Source organism: Buceros rhinoceros, unplaced genomic scaffold (assembly GCF_000710305.1).
Source record: "Buceros rhinoceros silvestris isolate BGI_N320 unplaced genomic scaffold, ASM71030v1 scaffold25797, whole genome shotgun sequence".
Taxonomy (NCBI): Eukaryota; Metazoa; Chordata; class Aves; order Bucerotiformes; family Bucerotidae; genus Buceros; species Buceros rhinoceros.
The window spans coordinates 6421-26052 of record NW_010420798.1 but is presented as its reverse complement, the minus strand read 5'-3'; the positions used below and the strand labels follow the sequence as shown (position 1 = coordinate 26052).

Below are 19632 nucleotides of genomic sequence, written 5' to 3'. Positions count from 1 at the left end.
TAAAGCTAATATTAACCAGCCAGCCATAAGCCAAGCACAGGATAAAAAGCTTTCTCTGCTTCCTTTGGCTATAAGGTGACAGGAAAAAAAAAAATTTTTTTTTTAATTCACCTTTTCAAGATGTTCAAGATGAGCAGAAAAAGTCAAATAATCAAGTAATGGAATAAATAAGTACTAACCCAGGCAGTACACTTCAAACCACTCTGTCATTTGTAAATGTTACATAATTTTATTTTGGTGGTAAACTGTAAGCATGTAAGAAAACTAACCCTATGCAGTGCAGCAAATAACCACCAAAGTAAAAATATTCTTCTGTTTACTCTTTGGCTAAAACCCCCTCAAAAGTAGCAGACAAAGAAAAATATCTAATACTGGCAAGAGACTTTTTTTTTTTTTTAAACACAAGTAAAATAAACTTATCAATTTAAAACTTGGTACATTTTATAAAAACAAAAGAGGTAATGTTGTAATAAAATCAGTAATGTTACTTCAAATGGCAACAAACTGTTTGTTGACCCTGTGCAATAATACACTTTGTTCGTACTACACTTCTCAAAAATATGCCTGTTTCAACAGGTATGTAGGAATCTTGCGTGTGACTCCTGTCAACTTAGTTTATAACTGGGACACAAAATTTACAATCAGAGTGCCACATTAACTTCCAGATTGTTATTTCTAGTAGAGTTAATTTCAAAATGTTCAGATCCTGCACTATTTTTCAACAGTTAATTCACATGGAGAATAATGGAATATATTACCTAGAGCATATGAACATCAATGACCACCCACTGCCAGAACACGTTGCACTGGTTTGACACTTTTCTTTAGTTCACAGAAAGCAACAGCACCCAATAAGCCTGAGAAGAAATGCTGCTGTGTAAATAACTGGCAACTATTCCTGAAAAAAGAATTATGGGAGGTATTCTCAGAAGCTGCCCAATCCCATAATTGGTATTGCATAGGTCACAATCGCACATATTATACACGCACAAGTATGTGTGTGCTTATATACGTATGTATATACACACACACATGCACACGCACACACACACAAAGAATATATTAAGACAACAATGAAGTCTGGTCACAGAGCAATTTACAGGCTCAATATATTTTTCCTTTTTTTTTTTTTTTTTTAACTTTTAAAAAAAACTTCAGTATTTTAACGTCTTCCATATTATACACGCACAAGTATGTGTGTGCTTATATACGTATGTATATACACACACACATGCACACGCACACACACACAAAGAATATATTAAGACAACAATGAAGTCTGGTCACAGAGCAATTTACAGGCTCAATATATTTTTCCTTTTTTTTTTTTTTTTTTACACTTTGAAAGAAAACTTCAGTATTTTACAGTCTTCAGTACGCATTATATACACTGCACTTATGAAATCTAGAAAGTATTGAAATAGAAATACATTTCTGCAAACATCTGGGTAAGAAAACAAACCAAAATTTTTCAAAGATTTGTGCTATCTACATAATATTTTCTCTAAGTCACAATAACTGTATTTATGGAATGTTCTCTAGAAAATGTCTTTTTTTTTAAACACCATGCACATTTTTAAGCAATTGTAACCCAAAATATCCCAACCTAAAACAATCTAACAATGTTCAGGTTAAAAAATTTAAGTTTCAGATCAGATTTTAAAAAGATAAGTCTTTATCACAAGAGCTGTAATGATAACAATTACATGTTAAGGCTAAACTGGTTTTGTTTTGTTTTTAGAACACATTTAAAGACACATTTCTCTCGTGGCTCTGCATTACGAACTGTACTTACAGATGACAGTGCAGTGAACATAATGTTCAGTCCTACAGTCAGGATGCAGTTGCTCCTTCCCACTCCACAAGATACTGCACCTTTCCATCAAGTGTCACCCGACGAGCCAAAACACGGTATTTTTCCCCACAAGCTATTCTACCTGCTGCACCAAAATAGCTAGTAATGGAGTTCTTTAGATGATTGAGCTGTAACTCCTGATCTGCTAAGTTGTTAAGTATCTCTGTATTGAGTTCATCATACTGGTAATCTTCCTTGCTCTCATCATCTTTTACAATTTCTGAATTTTGAGTCTGGAGTGCTTTTCGTGGAAAGCGACCTCTTCTCCTCAAATGTGGTATTGCAGCAGGCCAAGTTCTTCCTGTACGAGTCCTTTTTCTTGAGTCAGATAAACTGTTAAAAAAGAAGAAACAGCATTAACTCTAAGAAACTCAGTCAGAACAATTCCTTTATCATCAGTTATTTCTATGCAACTTATATGATTATTTCTTTGTTCTATTTTCACTGATAAAAATACTTGTTGCCTACAGATAGATGACTATAAATATGGCATTTGCAAAATAAAGATTATTTACATAAGGAAAACTGTACTAATTTAACAAAACATCAGAAAGATTAGCAAAATGATAACAACTTATGCCTGAATACATTACGAGTGCTATTTTGATGCAGCTTAATTGCTTTCTTATGAAAAGCTTTAAGACTGTCTTCCGAGAAGTCTGCATGAAATTGTCAAATTAAAAATACACAGGTAGGCCTCAAATACAAAAGCTCTACTATAGAAGAGTTTGAGACTTAATGTTAGTTAGGACTGTAAATAAAAAATGAATTTATGCATAGTTATTTTTAAAGGTGAATCTATCTCAATAAATTAAAACTCTGACATATGAAAGATATTGCAAAAATCTATTCTGCACCACTGCTTTCTATAGCACATGACTTTCTGAAGATTTATTGTATGTGGCCAGAAAAAGATGTATGTCCAAAATCCACACCAGATTTACATTTGGTAATGAAAAAAGAAGCTTCTGACATTATCCAAGAATAAACCATCATCCAAATATTAAAAGTTCAAGATATAAATCCTTATGTAAAAAACCTATATCTATAATTTGCAGATATTAAAACATGTTTCATCAAGTACTAACTTAAATGATATGGGAACTTCAATGTTCAAGATTCCTATGTAACACACTGAGGAGAAGAGTGCATCTTCTTAACAAAAAGAGCAGAAATGCAAAACAGTGACTTAAGTCCTGAGGTAAAAATCTCCCAAGTCTGGAAGTTAAGCATGAGTTTTTGAAGAAAGAATATGTGTAGCAGTAATGTACGTTAACATGACTCATGAAAGCACTTGATAGCATGAACCAGAAAGAGAGGGGACGAAGCAGATTGAGGATCCATGTACCTCAGTGAAGAAGCAATTTATGTTTGCTGAACTTGAGAGGGGGGAAAAGCTCAAGTAACAATTTGTTCACCTAAGAGTCAATTGTAGTTAAGAATTTATTTGTGAAGATTGTGCCAAAAATTTTTCATGCTCTATTGCCTGTAGAAAATGACAGCATACTTACTATTCTTTAACATGAATACACAAACGTACAAAACCAAAAACTGCCACAATTAATTCCAGGTACACATCAGCTCTTTTGCGGCCTTTAATAGAAAGCTAAGCTACGGAAGCGTTTACAGAGTTTAATTCTTTTCAGTAAACGTAATTTAACTACATATTTTACATCAAGAATGAACAGTAGGTAGTGAGCACAAAACTCCTCACCCTGTGCATTGTAAACAGAATAAAGACTAGCTTTCTTTTGGCCTATTTCTTTAGATTTCCCCATGCAAGTTATAGCTCTGCTATGAGTCTCGGTTGCTCATAACTCCAAATCCCAGTGAATTACCACTTTCTCTACGTTATACTCCTTTGCAATATCCTCAGTTCTCCATTTACGCTCCCACCAGATCTGCAACACTCTTAGTCTGTTTTCTCATAACTTAAGTCAACTTCCTACCTTATCTTCTAAACCTTTGTTTTGCCAAAGCTTCAACTAAAACCAAAACAACAAAAAACAATAAAACAGCACTGGCAATGACTAGGCCACAGATAATCAGGAAACAGTCTTCCTGTAAATGTGGGTTGCTGTTTTGGGACTCTCATCTTCATGAATCTCGTTAAACTGCAATTTCTTTGAAACTGCCTGGCTCAGGATTCATGAAAGTTAGCCAGATGCTTCAGAGCTGACTGAAAGTACAACAGAACCTCAGGTTTTAAGAAACAAGACTCGGAACGCTACATATTGTGCTTTGGCATGGTATCGCTTGGAGATTCCTGCAACTTCTGTTTATTAAGGGTTAAGTATTGCTGAACCAATTGTTTCCCGTCTCCCCTTGCAGAAAATGTTATTAAAATGAATATATTGCAAATCTTAATCTTTACAGCAGACCGTAATTGAACAATTACCTATAATGTCTGGAAATGCTAGATGAGGTAGTTTCTTTCATACTGGCAGCACCTGTGGATTCCACATCTGAGGTATTGGATGAATGTGCAGTTCCATCAGATTTCCTGATACACAAGATAACAGGGTTGCCATGTAATGAAAATAATCTTACATTAAAAACTGAGCTGACTTTTCTGAAGCAAACAAATGACATGGTATTATAATGTTTTAGGGGGGTTACTTTTTAAATTTTTTTTTTTTAATTTACCCAACACTGCAGGGTAATTCCAAAGCTGGGTTTTCTACCACTGGAACTGGTTCATTATCCTAAAGAGAAAAAAAAAGAAATACTTAAGTGCTGCATCAATTTTGTTTGAGGGTGAATACAGGACTATCATGATTTAGATTAACTGATGATTCTTTTCTTCAAAAATTATAATCCATTTAGGGGGAAAAGTAAAAAAAAAAAAAATTAAAATACAAAACCTTACCAGAGGAGATGACTCTGGAGTTTTATGAATCATTTTCCTTGTATAGGGACCAGGTGGACGACCAACTGATTTTTTTTTCCCCTTTCTTTCTACACCATTACTTAATTCCCTAGAAGAAAATTTATATTTTGTACTTGTTTTATTGAAGGTAATACATATTTCCTTTGGCAACGAATACACAATTAGATGCCTACTGCTAAAACATTGAGCTAAATTAGGTTATTCTGGTAAATCTAAGTTGTCAGGTGCAGAGCTGCACATTTTTGCCTCTAGAATAACATAAACAGATGTAAGATCTTTCTGGTGACGTTACTGATTCCCTAATGTTGAAAAAGGATGAACAAGTGTTAAACGTTGCTTATTTATATGATCACACTTCGTAAAAAAATGGCACATTTGCCAACAGAAGTTGCAATCTCACATCATACTTCCTATTCAGAATTCTAGTTAGATCGTTGCATAAGAGCTCCGGAAAGGCAAAAGATTTTGTTTCCCAAATGATAGCAAAGTTGGGATATTTTCTATTGTTCTTACTGCTAAGTTTCATGTTGGGTCTTTTTGGTTTTGTGGGGTTTTCTTTTTTTTTTTTGAAGGTTCCCAATACAAAGCTAATTAAATTCTCTCTAGGATCTTGTTCTTGCAAATAGTCCACCTTTACAGTTATTAAAAAAAATATATATATATACACAAACACATTCTACAATGAAAAGGCCTTTTTTGTTGGCTCCAGAGATATATACCCAAGGGAGCCCTGATTTACCACAACATTGCTCAAATGACTGGGTTATTTTACCTCACATCAGGGATTGGTTTAGATGACTTTCTGCCTTTAATTTTGAACTCATGAGATGTTCCTTCTGGTTCTTTCTCAGCCTTGAAAGCAGCATTTGGTGGCACAGGAGGTACACGAATTCTTAAACCAAACAAATGCTTCTTTTTCTTTATTTCTTTTCCAGACATAAACCTAGATGTTTTGAAATTAATTGTCAAAGTTCTGACACCAGGGAAAGCAACTTTTAAAATAACAGCATGCATGCAAAACAAAATTATGCAAATTAAAATATTCATTCTAATATTATTTTATTCTCCTCTTTCCCCTAACGCAATCCTGACTCTCAAACACAGAATGTGAAGTGGAAAGAGGATGGAAGTTAAAACAACTTTTTCTTCCTCTCATGATGTGGATTCCACTCAAACAGTTACGAGATGTTATAGTTTGAAATAGATCGGTATTTAAAATTTAATCACTTTGGCTGCAGATAACATTTATCAGACAGACTGAGCACTGCAATCTACATCTGATTAAACAGACAATATTTAGAACAAAAAGAACCAATAACTTACATGGTCTTGTAATCGTTTAATGCCTCCAGTATATGCTCATATCTTTCAGGTTTTGGTGTATCTGCCAGCTGTGAAGTATTAAGAAATCATTTAACCTGTTGAATTCTTTAGTAATAGAAAGATTCCAGTTACTCTGAGACACTGTAACTGCAGATTTGGATGTGAAGTACAGTTATGAACTATTAGCTGCAGAAACTACCTAACCCCAAAGCATACTAATCAGTACCCCATATATTCTGTGATTTAGATCCAAATTCATATCAGGATCAAGACCAGGCCAAAGAATTGAGCTTCTCTTGTAAGAAGCGCAAGAAATCTCAAAGAAGTATTCTAACAAGAATTCTTCTGTTGTGTACTCTTAAATTAATTGAGACTGCAAGCAAAATAACTGTATTGAGCTAAGAGCTTAGTTATTTTATCTGAGATAATTTGAACCAAAAAACCGGCTACAGGATCTAATTCCCATTTTTTGCCAACATTACTAAGATGATCCAAAAAAAAAAAGGAAGAGACCCAGAAAAGTTTTTGTGTTTTGTTCTTTTCTATACAAACCTTTTTCATGCCCCTTTTGCTAAGATCCAGTCTAATCTACTTTCTTGTACCAAAGTCTGAAGAAGTTAGTCCCTATCAAACTCTCAAAACACAGAATCTTCCCTCCGAAAAATTGCACACTTACGAGTTACAGAGACATAAAGCAGAGTAAGTATGACAGTGACTATAAATAAGTGGATATAACATTGATATAACAATTTAAAGTAAGATTGCCTTTACAGTTAGATAGCTATTTTTAAATTCAAGTGAAGCTACTATATTTCCAGCTGACATGCCAAAATGTTCCCAAACTTATGTCCAATTTGCTCTGCAGTGAATTTATCTTTAATTATAGAACTGGCAGTTCATAAACTTCACAATTAGTATGAATAATACAGAGCAGACTGCACAACATTTGCAGCTCAAAAAAACCCAGAACTGTCAAATACTTTCTAAAGAATACAATTCTGACCAAACACGACAGATAGAAAGTTAAGACTATTGAAAAAACCTAAACCCATTTTATCATAGATGTTATTCCTTGACTCATTTCTTTAATAAAGAAAACAGATTAACCAAAATAATAAAACACATTTGCCTCAATTTTTTACAAGACAATTTTTCCCAACTTAGCTAGGGACATTTATAATCTTTTCAGAATAAAGTCTTGAAGATTTCCTCAACATCATTTTTACACATTTCGTCAAGATCTACTCCTTCAAAAAAACCATAGTCTTCAGACTTCAAAGTAGTATTTTCCTTGAAGGTGCGGTTGATTATGGAATTGAAAGTACTATTTAACAAAGAGATGGGTTTCTTTATTTTGTATCTTGCCTCTCCTTCCTCTCCCTTAGTTATGTGTTTTTCACATAGATTGAGCATGGATGGATCGAGAGCAGAAAGGGGGAAGCACACAAGGATGACTGTAGCCTTTCAACTTCTAAGAAACAGCACACGTGCTCCCAGTCATTGGCAGCTAGATAGCTCCACTCACCCCATCCACACCACAGCTGCTCTGACCAGCTGTTCTGACACGAAATTATGTTAAATCCAAAGAAAATTATATTATGCTAAATAAACAAACTTTAATTTATTCTACATTTCCCAAAATATTAAAAGAAACAGAAGTCAACATTAAACACCTCTTTTAAGTATTTGTTAAAACTGTACAGTAAGACAACCAAAACATTTCATTCTATTGAAAAAATAGTGTGAGAAGTACTTTTTATGCAGCCTTTAACTAAAGCTTGAGACTTGGTAAGACAAAATTGACTTAGCTAAGAGGTTTTATACAAAGTAAACCAGATGTCTATACGTGACACTAATTTTTTTAATAATGCATGAGCACTTTGTCTAATGAACTATTGATACTTACAGACATATGTAGTCTAAACTATTTTCCGTTATTTATGAGAAGTGATTACTCATTTAAGCTAAGAACACACATTTGATTCTCAAATTGTGTCTGCTAGTAAAAATGGAAAGGAAAAATGGAAAGTGAAAGGAAAATACATATATATGCAAAGAATAAATGGTCAAATATAAATAAAGTTGCCATGCAGATAACAACATAGCTACATGGACCACTGGAGAAATTTTACAGCTCAGAAGGACATACAACACTTAAAAATCATTCAATTTCTGCAAAGAAATTAAAGATCATGATCTTAACATTTGGGATTACCAGATTTTAAGGTAATAGAGGATTTAACATCCAGAATAACAGGTCATAGTTAGCTGACTTTCAGGACCTATATATATATGCTGTGAAGAAATGCAAGAAGGAGCTTTACTTACCTCACCAGGATGCAATCTATCCCAGTTTTCATTAATGTAGGCCATGAGTTCCAGCTCTGAATCAAAGTATTTCTTCTTATGAATAACACTTAGGTTGTAAAGGCATAGATGTGCTATATCTACCCTAGAATTCAGGAATATTTGAATTAAAAAAAGAGAAAACAGTCTTTCTTCCAATTGCTTGTATTTGAAATAATTCAGTAGAAAAGATATTAATAGCACAATGTAGTTAGAGAAACAAAGCAGGACTCAAAATATTCAATCCAGGGAACAACATCACAAAGCCTCGTTTTTTCCTCTTTCTCAAGTGATTTTTTTCTGCCTTGAATCTTACTTTCACCTCTGCCTCATCTCATTGTCATGATGTTCTTTTGAACTCCAAAACTAGTCTAAGCCATGGGATATTTAAGTAAGTCTTAACTCATACATGAACATATCAGTTCTGAATTCATTCAAGTATACATTTAACAAGGTAAATTGCACCATTTATTTTTTAGCACATTTATCCTCTAAATTGAACTATCCCAAATTAGAAATTATACCCAAAGATTTCAAACTAGAAGTAATCATTACGTCTGAAAGAAACTACTATAAAACGTGTCAAGACGTGTACTCTAGTGCTCACTACGTTTGACTTATCTAACAGCAAGATCGTAAACCTGCAAAAAAGACTTTGTTCAGATATCTCAATCTTCACATGGCAAATGAGTAGTTGCTTGCTACCTTACTGAACAATCCCATGAATAAATCAAGAGCACACAACTGCAATTTATCTCTACGTTAAACTTTGAAGGAAGTCATCCCTGTTCGTACAAGCAGTAAGCACAACTACAGCAAGTGGATCTCCCTTTTTTGCAAGGAGAAACAATATACCAGAAAGAAAAGCAGAACGTGGATTCAACTCACCCCCTTTTTTTTTTTTTTTAAAACTCATACTTACCATCTCAAGGGTAAACGTTTGAGGTATTCTGGTCCAGAACTGCAAACTGAGCAAATGAACGTATAAAACCTAAAAATATATACATATGTATAAGTACATGTGTCTGGGTAGTGGGTGTCTGTACACACACAGACTCTCTTAATGTTTTAACACCCTAGTTATTAAAAAAAAATTCAAGTTAAGCAGGCTAGAAACCCAGCCATATGATATTTCAGAGTTCCTTCATCCTCCCCCTTCCTTTATCAACTTCCACAATCTGCACTGGTACCTATCAGGACAGATACAAGGTACTTCTCCACTGTTTCATACTCCCCTCAACTTGCGACTGCATCAGTGATGATGTTCTGCAATGTCCCCACTCCATTCTCTCAAATGCGGAAACCTGTGCACCAGTGTGAATTTGCAGTTAAAGGACCCATGTGTTTCTGGGTTCTAACTCAGAATCTTCACAGAAACATTCCAGCACAACTAACAGCCAAAACAAAGTCTAATAGATAATGAATGAGATAATCCTTGATTCCTTTCTCCAGTTTTCTCTCATCTACACCAGCTACTCTAAGTTCCCTCTCAAAACGAAAGCACAGACTAGCACTAATTTCCTTTTGCCCCGACTTGTCACACATGAACAGAGGATGTACAGAAGTCCCCCAGTCGAACTATCCTTCCAGCTTTCTCCACTTCACTATACTGTTAGTACAAGGAACTACTACTGCACACACACAGACAGCAGACCCTGAAGCATAATACCCGTTGCATACAAGAGATTAGTCCCCACACAATGTGAACTTGCAAGCCCTTATCTAATCTAAATGCTCACTGAAATGGTCTCCTTCAAAGCTTCCCATCTCCCCTGTAGCCAGCAGTATAATATAATAGACTTCCACTCAAACTGAATACAGGAAGAGTTTGAATACCCATTGGTTACCTCTCCACCACCCATGACACCAGCCTCCTTCATTAAACTGACAAGAACTGTATTTTCCTGGCACCTGAACACACACTTTTTTTGTATAATAATATACAAAACATCTCTCCCCGTTTTTGGAAAAAACTGTTTTATTAAGGATACCTAAAAAAAAAAAAAGCTTGTATGTGAGATTCTCTCCACATTTTAAATAAAGACAACCATAAAGTACAGCTTAAGTTCCTTACCTGTCACCAAAAAGCATTGGCTTTTGGAGGCACTGCACACAAGCCTCATGAAACCACTGCTTACATTTGCAGCACTGCAACATCTTTAGATACCAGCTTCACCAACAGAAAGAAAAACAGGATGTGTTAAATAAGCTACTGAAAATTGTTCGCTCTGTTTAAATTAAATAGCAAGGGATCTTCTGACCCAAGCTAATTTTCACAGTTTATAAAACAGTCATCTGTAGGGATATTTTGTTAATATTTAGTTCTATAATGAATCCTTACTAGAAAAAGAGTGTCTAATAAAAGAAAGTCTAGTAAAAGGATGGGTTAAGTTATTAAATGAAGAAAATAAAAATTTAATTTCCTCTCACAACCACCTTTTAATTTTCAATAATAAGAATTCAGAACCTCCATATAAGGTCCATATCACATACCAACTAGCTCCTTGTTATTTTACAAAGTATGACACAGACGCATTAAGTCATAAACATTTGTTCTGAGGATTCAACTACTTGAAACCTCAAGATGAACCTCTCAGTTTACACTTTTTTTTCCTTTTCCTTTTTCAGTTTCTCCCTTGAGAAAAAGAACCGTGCAAAATTAAAGGTGATGTTTGTCCAAGTCTGCAAAATCCTCAAAGCAGAGCTCTGTCTGTGAGTATAAACTCAAAGGCTTTCCTTTTTTGTGGGACTTTTGACTTCAAATCTTCAGTTCATTCACTCATTCCTGGAGACACCAGAGCATTCATCTCCACCCGCTTAAGCCATTCTCTTCTTGTCTTTCTTGTAAGAACAAACCAGCAGAGGACTCCATAATGCCACAAGAGGAAAAGACTTTCCCCTGTCAGTAACTGCAACCCAGGGTATGATGTTATGGTAAAGTCAGACAGCTGTCTATTCCAACAAAACGTAATAAACTAAACTCTAGATGCGTTTCTATTTGTGATTAATGACAGAGCTGAGTTAACACCAGAAAAAACACTGCCTAGAACTGAAAGAGTATCAACATACAACTCCATCCAATCTCAACACATTATACAGAAATGCAAAAAAAATTTCTTGCTTGTTGTAGAATGGACGGTCATGTTATGTGATGGTCACATGAGAGAACTAAAACAAACCAAAAGACACGATAGGAGAATGCAAGCCATTACTAATGTATTTCCCACAAACCATTTTAAATACATACATGCATATAAAACTCAAAATTCCACCTTGCATCCAGTTTAACACCTATACACAACAGAAACAAAAAATAACAGGTTCACATGTAAAAGGGCCAAAGGGCCACAGGAGCAGGGCCAAAGTTTGCAGCTGCATTACATGAAAAGTTCTTGTATTTTATGTTTACTTACTCTCCGGGTCCTCCACAATAGCAGTAACACTGTTGGACATTGGTTTTATGGCCTGCATCCCACTCCAGGTCTGTTGCATTATATGGTAATGTTTGTTTCATGACTTGCAGTGCTTTGGCATTTGGTCCTTTCTTAAGTGCACCACCCCTCTGGGCCAAAACAGACACATTAGTTTACAAAACTAATAATATACTTCTGAAACTTTCAAATCCTTTCATTTGGAAGTTAGCAAAATTTGTATATTGTCAAGTAAAATGCTTTCATCTGTATTTATGTTTTAATACTAGCATATTTGTTCAAAAATAAATTGAAAGCAAATTGAAATCTGTTTTTAAAATGAGTATTATTCTCAACACATAAAACTTTCATTCTAAGTCAACAAAAAGGAAATAACTGAAAATAAGCTATTTTTATTTGTTGTTTCAACTTCAAAGCAAAGTATGCCTGCAATATGGGATGTATTAAGAGACGTTCTTCTAGAAACACACCTTTGTTGTTGTTGCAAAAACGCACTGTCGACAGAGCCATTTATCATCGGATTCAATAACGCTGGAATCAATATTTGGTGTATGACACAGCTGATGATAACCTGCATTAAAAAATTATCAAAGTGTTATTAGAATAGCAAAAGAAGCTTACACAAAACAAACTATATGTAACTTTAAGGCAACTATAAGGCATTAGCCATCATTAAGTGCCAAAAATCTGATCAAAAAGATTGGTAAAACATTCAAAATGGTCTTTTAAGTTTTCTTAGCAGAAAAAAAATAAACGTTACTCACAGAACTAGTGTTAGTCACTTTAACATGGATTATCTCTATTCACTGAGCTTTTAATAGCCACTAAAGGCTATATAATTTCAGATCAGTTGAGCAGTCAGTCACAGCCAGACAAACATCCTCCTTCACAAAACAAATCAAAACATTTTAAAATGCAGCAAATAGAAAAGAATCTAGTTACCTTGCCCACATTTATCACATATAACCATTTCATTCGGTGCTTCTGAATACTCTTCCTGACATATTGTACAGACCATTTCCCCACTTTCAGTGGCTCCTAGACAAAGATAAAAGTATGATTTTTTTTCAGGTTACATCTGCAGCTGGAACAGTTACCACGTGTATAGTCTTCTTCCTAATTTCTGTTAGAGATCCATGCACTGTAGAAACATACTGATACAGAGACAAACTTCCTAACAAAAATTAATTCAGACATTTTGTACAGACTCTATGTGTTACAAATATTTATGTCACTTATCACAGGCAATCTGATATTTAAAGGCTATATACTGACTATTTACTATGCAGTCCATGGTTCTTTAATATCAATAAAAACTAAATAGCTGAATAAAGAATGTAGTTGCAAGCTAAAAAAATATGCATTAACAAATCCTATCTGGACAACCAATAGATATTTTTTGTATTTACAGTACTTTGTGCTTCTTATTCTGTAAATACGTGCACAGTTTGGTGCATACCTTTGACAGATCTGTCCAAGGTTTTTTTAATATTAAACTCCAACAGTCTTAGGAAATACATTATTACTTTTTAAACATATCCATAAGCATACAAAAGCACACAGTAACAGTAGAGATAACAAAAAAATGTTAGCTTGCAAACTGGAAACAAAACTACATCCTGCTCCAATTAAACCACATAAACATAAAAATCTGGATTAACAGACAAGTTTCTTAATCTACACGTTATTATACTCATGCACTAAAGTTTGATAATTACAATAAATGAATGAATCATAAATGACTACTATACAGAAACTGAACAGCAATGTTTTAAGAACTACTCAGAAATAAAGCAGTTGATTTTTTGCTTCTTCTATTAGCAGAGAAAGTGGTTAGTTTAAACATCAAGAATCAGCAAGAGCCAGATCAGATTTTCATTGCCTTTATATGATGAGGAAATTGTAACTGATTTTCAGACGAAATTGTCACTGAAATTGTCATCCATGTTTCATTAACATTAGATTATCAAAATACCAGCTACTTCCCAAATACCAGGGTGGGGTGGGGGGAAATTGAAGCTAATATACAGCACCTCCCTGAATTGAACATTTCTTTATATAAATACTCCAAAATCTGTAACAGTTTATGTGCCACAGTCATAGTGTTACTTTTCAATGTGAAAACTCCATTCAAATCTAGGATTTGGCAGCCTTTGGTTTCTTTCCACACCATGCTATTTCAACTGAAAACAATAAGAAGGCATAAAGTCAGTGTAAATTAGGGCCTGGAATTTTCTGTTAAGATGGAGTATTTTACTCTATCCCCATCCACATAAACTCAAATGTGATTCTTTTTAGAAGTGTTCTTCCCTCCCTACACATTCTTATGTGAAAATAAAAAACCACAAAGAAACAGAAAAGTAACTGCAATAATAAACAGTTGTTTGAAAATAAGTTTGGGGAGTTTATTTGTTTGTTTTCTTAGTTTGCCTAATTCACGATCCTGGGTCACATTAAACTATATTGCTCTTTAGGATACAAGAATATAATGCAGTGATTTATTTTTACAGATATAATAATCTAAACAAATAAAATACCAAACAATCACTACTTCACTGAAGTTCTTGCCTGTTTGTATGTCCTTCCAGAGAACCCAGGATTTGGAACTATCTTCAAATATAACAAAGCAGTTCTGTTTCAGTTTGTTTATCTGAAAAACAAAAATGGAGTGGAAACCATGAGTAAAAGGACTAAAGACGAAAGTATTTAATACTGAGACAATAACACTGTAATATTTAACCAACATATACTGTCAGACTCCACTGAAGTTAAAAGATTGTTTACCTTTTTGATAGTTCCAAGATAAAACAAGCCATCTGACCATCTAGCTAGGACATCCTGACCTTCTTCAAATTTACACAGTGGCTTTTTGGCTTTTTGTCCATCACGTAACGACAGCTTGGTCAGAGACGATGAGGTCTTATGGCTTCGACGTAAAGGAGACCGCTTATGGACCAGTGAATTACCCACCGCTGTAGAGTCTCTAAAGAAAGAGAAGCAAGAGAAAAGGTAATCAGAATTAGGTTAAAGTAAGAAAATATATATTTTAAATATTAACATGATTCACAGCTACAACTCACTCACTTAAGTCCAGTTTGGGTAACTAAAAACCTGGTCATGTTTTCAGACTTTATGCAGCAGCATATGCAGCGCATACACAGTGCCTCCACTACCATAAAAGACTCTACAAATCTGAAAGAGCTAAGTTTATATAAACAAAAATCTCCTATGAAGTCAACTAGTGTAAATGAGGACGGGGAGACGCACACTTTCCAGCTCTGAGACTCTTCCTAAAGTCACCAGAAGCACCAAAGACTGCATCAAAAACATTCAATACATGATTATTTACACAAAACATTAGTAACTTGAGTCACTAACAGTTTTCTAAAATTCCAAGGAAGCTAAAAAGGTCTTAAGCCAATTCTAACTACATTACCTTGGAAGGAGAGAAGTAACTGACAGGTAACATGGTACTCAGCAGTTACTTAATCAGAATAAAAATAATGAAAAAAAAAAACATAGGAGGAAATAAAAAAACAAACATGTTGAGCCCTATGAACCTCCAGTACCTCCAACACAGCATCATGCTTTGCTGCTAAGCACAGCTGTAGTGGATTCCAGCACAGGAGAAGTTTCTACATGTTAAAATTCTAGAGTAAAATAAGTCCTCCTCTCTGTTTAGAATCAAAGAGGAAAAAGGATGAAAAAAATCTGTTCCATGTATGAAGAAATGCTGCAAATAAGTTACTTGAATCAACAATTATCTTTTCCTCATACATTCCACAATATATAGTGTAGTAGTATATGAAACACTACACTCCAAACAGTAAAAATTATACAGTAGGACCAGATAATGCATAAGGAAGAAACTTCATAAGGAATAGGCAAAATTTGAGACTATAAAACACCCATTCCTATATCCAATGTATTTTCTCTTTCAACACTAAATGTATTTATAACTATAATGCAAACACGAGGACAGATTAGGGAGTTAAAAAGGATAGTCAATTCAAAGAGCAAAGTTTCCTCACTCAGGATAGTTTATGTACATTATCAGCACCACACACATTTGAATTAATCATAAAGCACCAACAAAAACAGTAAATGAATCAATACAGTTTGATGAGAATTACTATTCAGATGTTAGAGAAGTTACTCTGAAATTTCAAAGAGAATGGAATCCCTTCTCCCTAAAAAGTGTACTATTCACATCCAGTATGAAAATAAAACCAGAATTATAATGGCTTAAAACATCAAAAATATGCAAAACCCACTAAATTTAATATTCTAGAGAGCAATCATCAATTTTTTGGTACTAAGCAGTTTAAATCAAGAAGGTTAGACACATGAAAATTAGACAGCTGTTTAAAGCGTATTTAAAATCAGTGTAAGTCTAAACAATGACAGGACAGTAAGAGCAGCCGTAACGGGCCAGGCAAGCATTCCACCTAGCCCAATAACTATGGCATCCTCACAGCACAACTGAGTCACCACTTTAAGTCTTGCATGATCCCAAATTAAAAATATTCAGAGAGGTGACTAGGGAAGACCAAAGGAACAGAACAACCTTAGAAGATCACTCCCTCTCCCAAATATTATCTAGTATCTCACAAGCTGCGGATCCAAAGATTTCAAGCAGTAATGTTTTTATTTTTTTCAGTCCTTAATGGAATTTTCTTCTGCAAGTTTACCTACATGTTTTGTTGAATCCATAAGGCAGCACTTCTTTTCACTTATTTCAGAGATGGCACCTGGTCACTTCACTTGACATCCTTCATCATTGCACCAGAAAACTAAACTGTCATTTTCCATCTTCTCCCTTCGTGGGAGTTACAATGTTCAGACCCACCCAGCCATATTTCCCAGATAAAGAATCCTACCAATTCTGCCCCATCTCATGTGAAAGCTGTTTAAAGTTACTGCTTTTCCCCACTTCCACTCTAACCTCTTCAATAGGACAGGATGCATGCAGTATTCAAAGTAAGTTTCCAATAACAAGGTAATAACATGGCAGCCCAGGCCATTTTTTATTCTTACTTCCTTTCCACCTACAAACATTTGTAGCCTTCCCCACTGAAATTAGGCACTGAATTAAAAATTTCAAAGAATTATTAGAAACACAGGTTCTCATTTTAACTGCTCCCAGACTATTTTTTCTCTTTCCACTGTGTATTACCTGTTTGCACCAGATTTCCTTTGCCACTTTATTACCCACTCAGTAGCTTGAAGTCCTTCTACACTTTCTAAATTATCCTGAATAACCTTATATCCTTAGAATATTTCATCATTTAAACTTACCATCTTTTGCATACCACTGCAAGATTTTTGTCCCTCATCTTGTACAGTTGCTTAAAATTTTGCAAGGGCCTCCAAAGCTGGGCCCCAGCCCATAAGAGTTGTAATCACATTCTAGTCCCTCCTTTGTAACTGTACAACCATTTACACACCCAAGTACCAAACAGGCTCAGAAACAAATGTGTCTGAAGTCAACCAGTCCAAAGAGGAAAAGAAGTTTTACCTTCATTAGTTCCCTAAACTTTTCTGACTACGCATACATCCAACTTCACACAAAGCAAGCCATGTTCAAAGGCTAGACAAAGCTTGATCAAAATAGGCTAGAAACAGTTGTGAAACTATAATGTGGACTCAGCTAATAATTATTTTCTTGAGAAGAACTCATCATTACAAAATATTAAATCATTTAGACCCTTCAAATTAAATCTATGAACTTGGTTTTAGCATATTAAAAAGGTCAATAAGTTGCTGTATATCGTTTGAAGCACCTAAAGCAAATTCACTAGCGCAGCTTGAAACTGTTTTATAAGTCTTTTGACAGGACTGCTCTTTTCCAGAGGTTCAAGGATCTTCTTTCCAGCTTTTTATCTGGTTTGATTTAAGAGACTAAAGAAAGGCAGGAACGTTGGCTCTTCAACACCTTTTTTTGAGTACAGGAAAAGATCTTGTACAGATTAAGCAAAAAGACACAACTGATTAATTTTTATACATAATCAGTACAGACTTCCATTTAAAAATAAACAGCTAATGAGTTTTGCACTAGAAAAAAAATCTTGAAAAGCATGACACTATTTTAAGTACAGAGGTTTGGCCCATAACTCCATTCAAATCAAATACAAACCAATACAACAAAATGTAACAAAAATGTGTTGTGCATATTTTTCTGGCACAAAGCACTTAAATAGAGTTGGTACATTGACTTATACAACAACCTAAATTCACAATAGCTACTTCAGACACTGACAGATGTTGACACTTGGTAAAGTCTGAGCCAGTAAAGCAGACACTTCTCCATTGTCCACATTTCTCTCTCTGTGGGAGATAACATTGCGGAAGACCAAGCAGCTACCGAAGTAGCTCTGCTGCTGCAGTTTATGGTTTATCTAACTTATAGACTGAATATAGGGCTAGTTATCACAATAGGCTGACACTAGCTTAACAGTCGCTTTCTTTGTGGATAAGAAGTTTCAGTGTTTTTTGATGGAGATAAAGCAGGAAGAGCTAGTGTTCTAACAAGCTGACTTTAATTAGCAAGGCATAAGTTACTTAAAGTAGGTCTCTGACACACCTTCTATAAACACTGCATTAAAACAAATATTACAAGAAATTCAGTGCAGACCAGTGTAAAAACTACATGCCTAGAATGTTAGCAACTTTCTCATCTGTCTTGTCACAGCTCTCTTCGCTGGAGTGGAGTACGAGAAAGTCACAATTGCCATTAAAATAAAGCTTCTATTGGAAGCTAAGTGAAAATGTAAATTGAGGTTAACGTCTTGTTTACCAATTCCGAAATTAAAGGTTCCACGTTTTCCAGAAACTGGCTTTCAAGCCTTCCCTAAAGATAGCTACATAGCACCTTCCTATCATTTACAGTTACCAAAAAAAAAGTGTAACTTCTAAGTAACAATTTCCCCACCACCTTAAAAACTCCTCTCCTAGAACTTATCATTGCAAAATATACAATACACACATGGATACATTTTTCTTCGAAAAAAAAGCCAAAAATCTATTTTATCTCATTTAACTTGCATAACTAAGCTACACTGCTGTCATACAGTATGTCCAACTTCCCTTGGCTTTAGTTGTTAACTGTATTCTCACCCAAGCACTTAAAATGCAAATAGGGTACTCAAACGCCCATACAATCTTTCAGAAGTTAGCAGGGAAAGTCACTAAAATGTGTCTGCATGTTGAAACATACTTCAAACAGAATTACCCTTGAAACTGATCTCATGAAATACCGATGCTCACTAATACTGGAGAGTAATGCTCATTGATTTTTCACCCTGGAGTCTATATCACAACCATAGCTATCCTCACGCAAATCAGGCAGAAGATGTTCTATACATCTACTTAGTGAATTAGTTTGAAACACGTTGCAGCAGCAGGAGATAGCTGTCATTCTGTCAACGGGAACAGCAAACTCCCTTTGAAGGTAAAGCTACCTAAATCAGTCTGATCTGTGAAGCATGACAACTTACTATGCACAGCACCGTGTTTATCAAAATCGAAATTAATTTATTTTAGTTTTGACTTGTTTGTAACTCTTTCTAACCTCTTTATTACATTCATTCAGTGCCTCTGACTCCTGCATGATGACAGCCATCCTACAGAAGTGGGAAAGTTAGGGAAAAAGATGTGAAGGGGCTGAAGGATTAAGAAGACTGAGCACTCTCCACCTCTTGTTTTCAAGTGTCTTTCCTCAGCAGCAGGGTTAAGGTCATTCATACTCCTGTATTCACAGCAGTTGTAATAACTGCTGTGAAACTACT

At 34.9% G+C, this 19632-nt stretch overlaps 1 protein-coding gene across 3 annotated transcripts; it reads right to left on the bottom strand.

The window, feature by feature from the left end:
- Positions 1-1259: 1259 nt before the first annotated feature.
- Positions 1260-14826, bottom strand: MTF2 (metal response element binding transcription factor 2). 3 transcript variants are annotated; one of them, XM_010139440.1, is made up of 14 exons: positions 14630-14826; positions 14414-14495; positions 12788-12883; positions 12316-12416; positions 11828-11976; positions 10489-10584; positions 9337-9405; positions 8397-8520; positions 6069-6136; positions 5518-5688; positions 4715-4833; positions 4502-4547; positions 4254-4358; positions 1260-2188 (listed from the first exon to the last, which is right to left on the bottom strand). In XM_010139440.1, the coding sequence occupies exons 3-14, from the start codon at positions 12861-12863 to the stop codon at positions 1834-1836; spliced, it is 1479 nt and encodes a 492-aa protein (XP_010137742.1). In that variant the 5' UTR covers positions 12864-12883; positions 14414-14495; positions 14630-14826; the 3' UTR covers positions 1260-1833. The 3 variants fall into 3 exon arrangements, with proteins under 3 accessions (XP_010137742.1, XP_010137741.1, XP_010137743.1); XM_010139439.1 differs by having other exon boundaries at positions 4502-4560; positions 4725-4833; XM_010139441.1 differs by lacking the exon at positions 5518-5688.
- Positions 14827-19632: the final 4806 nt, after the last annotated feature.

What these genes read in the sequence shown, in the direction of transcription:
- MTF2 (XM_010139439.1), bottom strand. Translation starts at nt 12,863, where the DNA reads ATGGTCTGTACAATATGTCAGGAAGAGTATTCAGAAGCACCGAATGAA. An exon ending in TATTGTGGAGGACCCGGAGA is followed by an intron (nt 10,585 to 11,827) that starts GTAAGTAAACAT and finishes CTGTTGGTGAAG; the next exon opens with CTGGTATCTAAAGATGTTGC. An exon ending in ATAGATTGCATCCTGGTGAG is followed by an intron (nt 6,137 to 8,396) that starts GTAAGTAAAGCT and finishes AATACTTCACAG; the next exon opens with CTGGCAGATACACCAAAACC.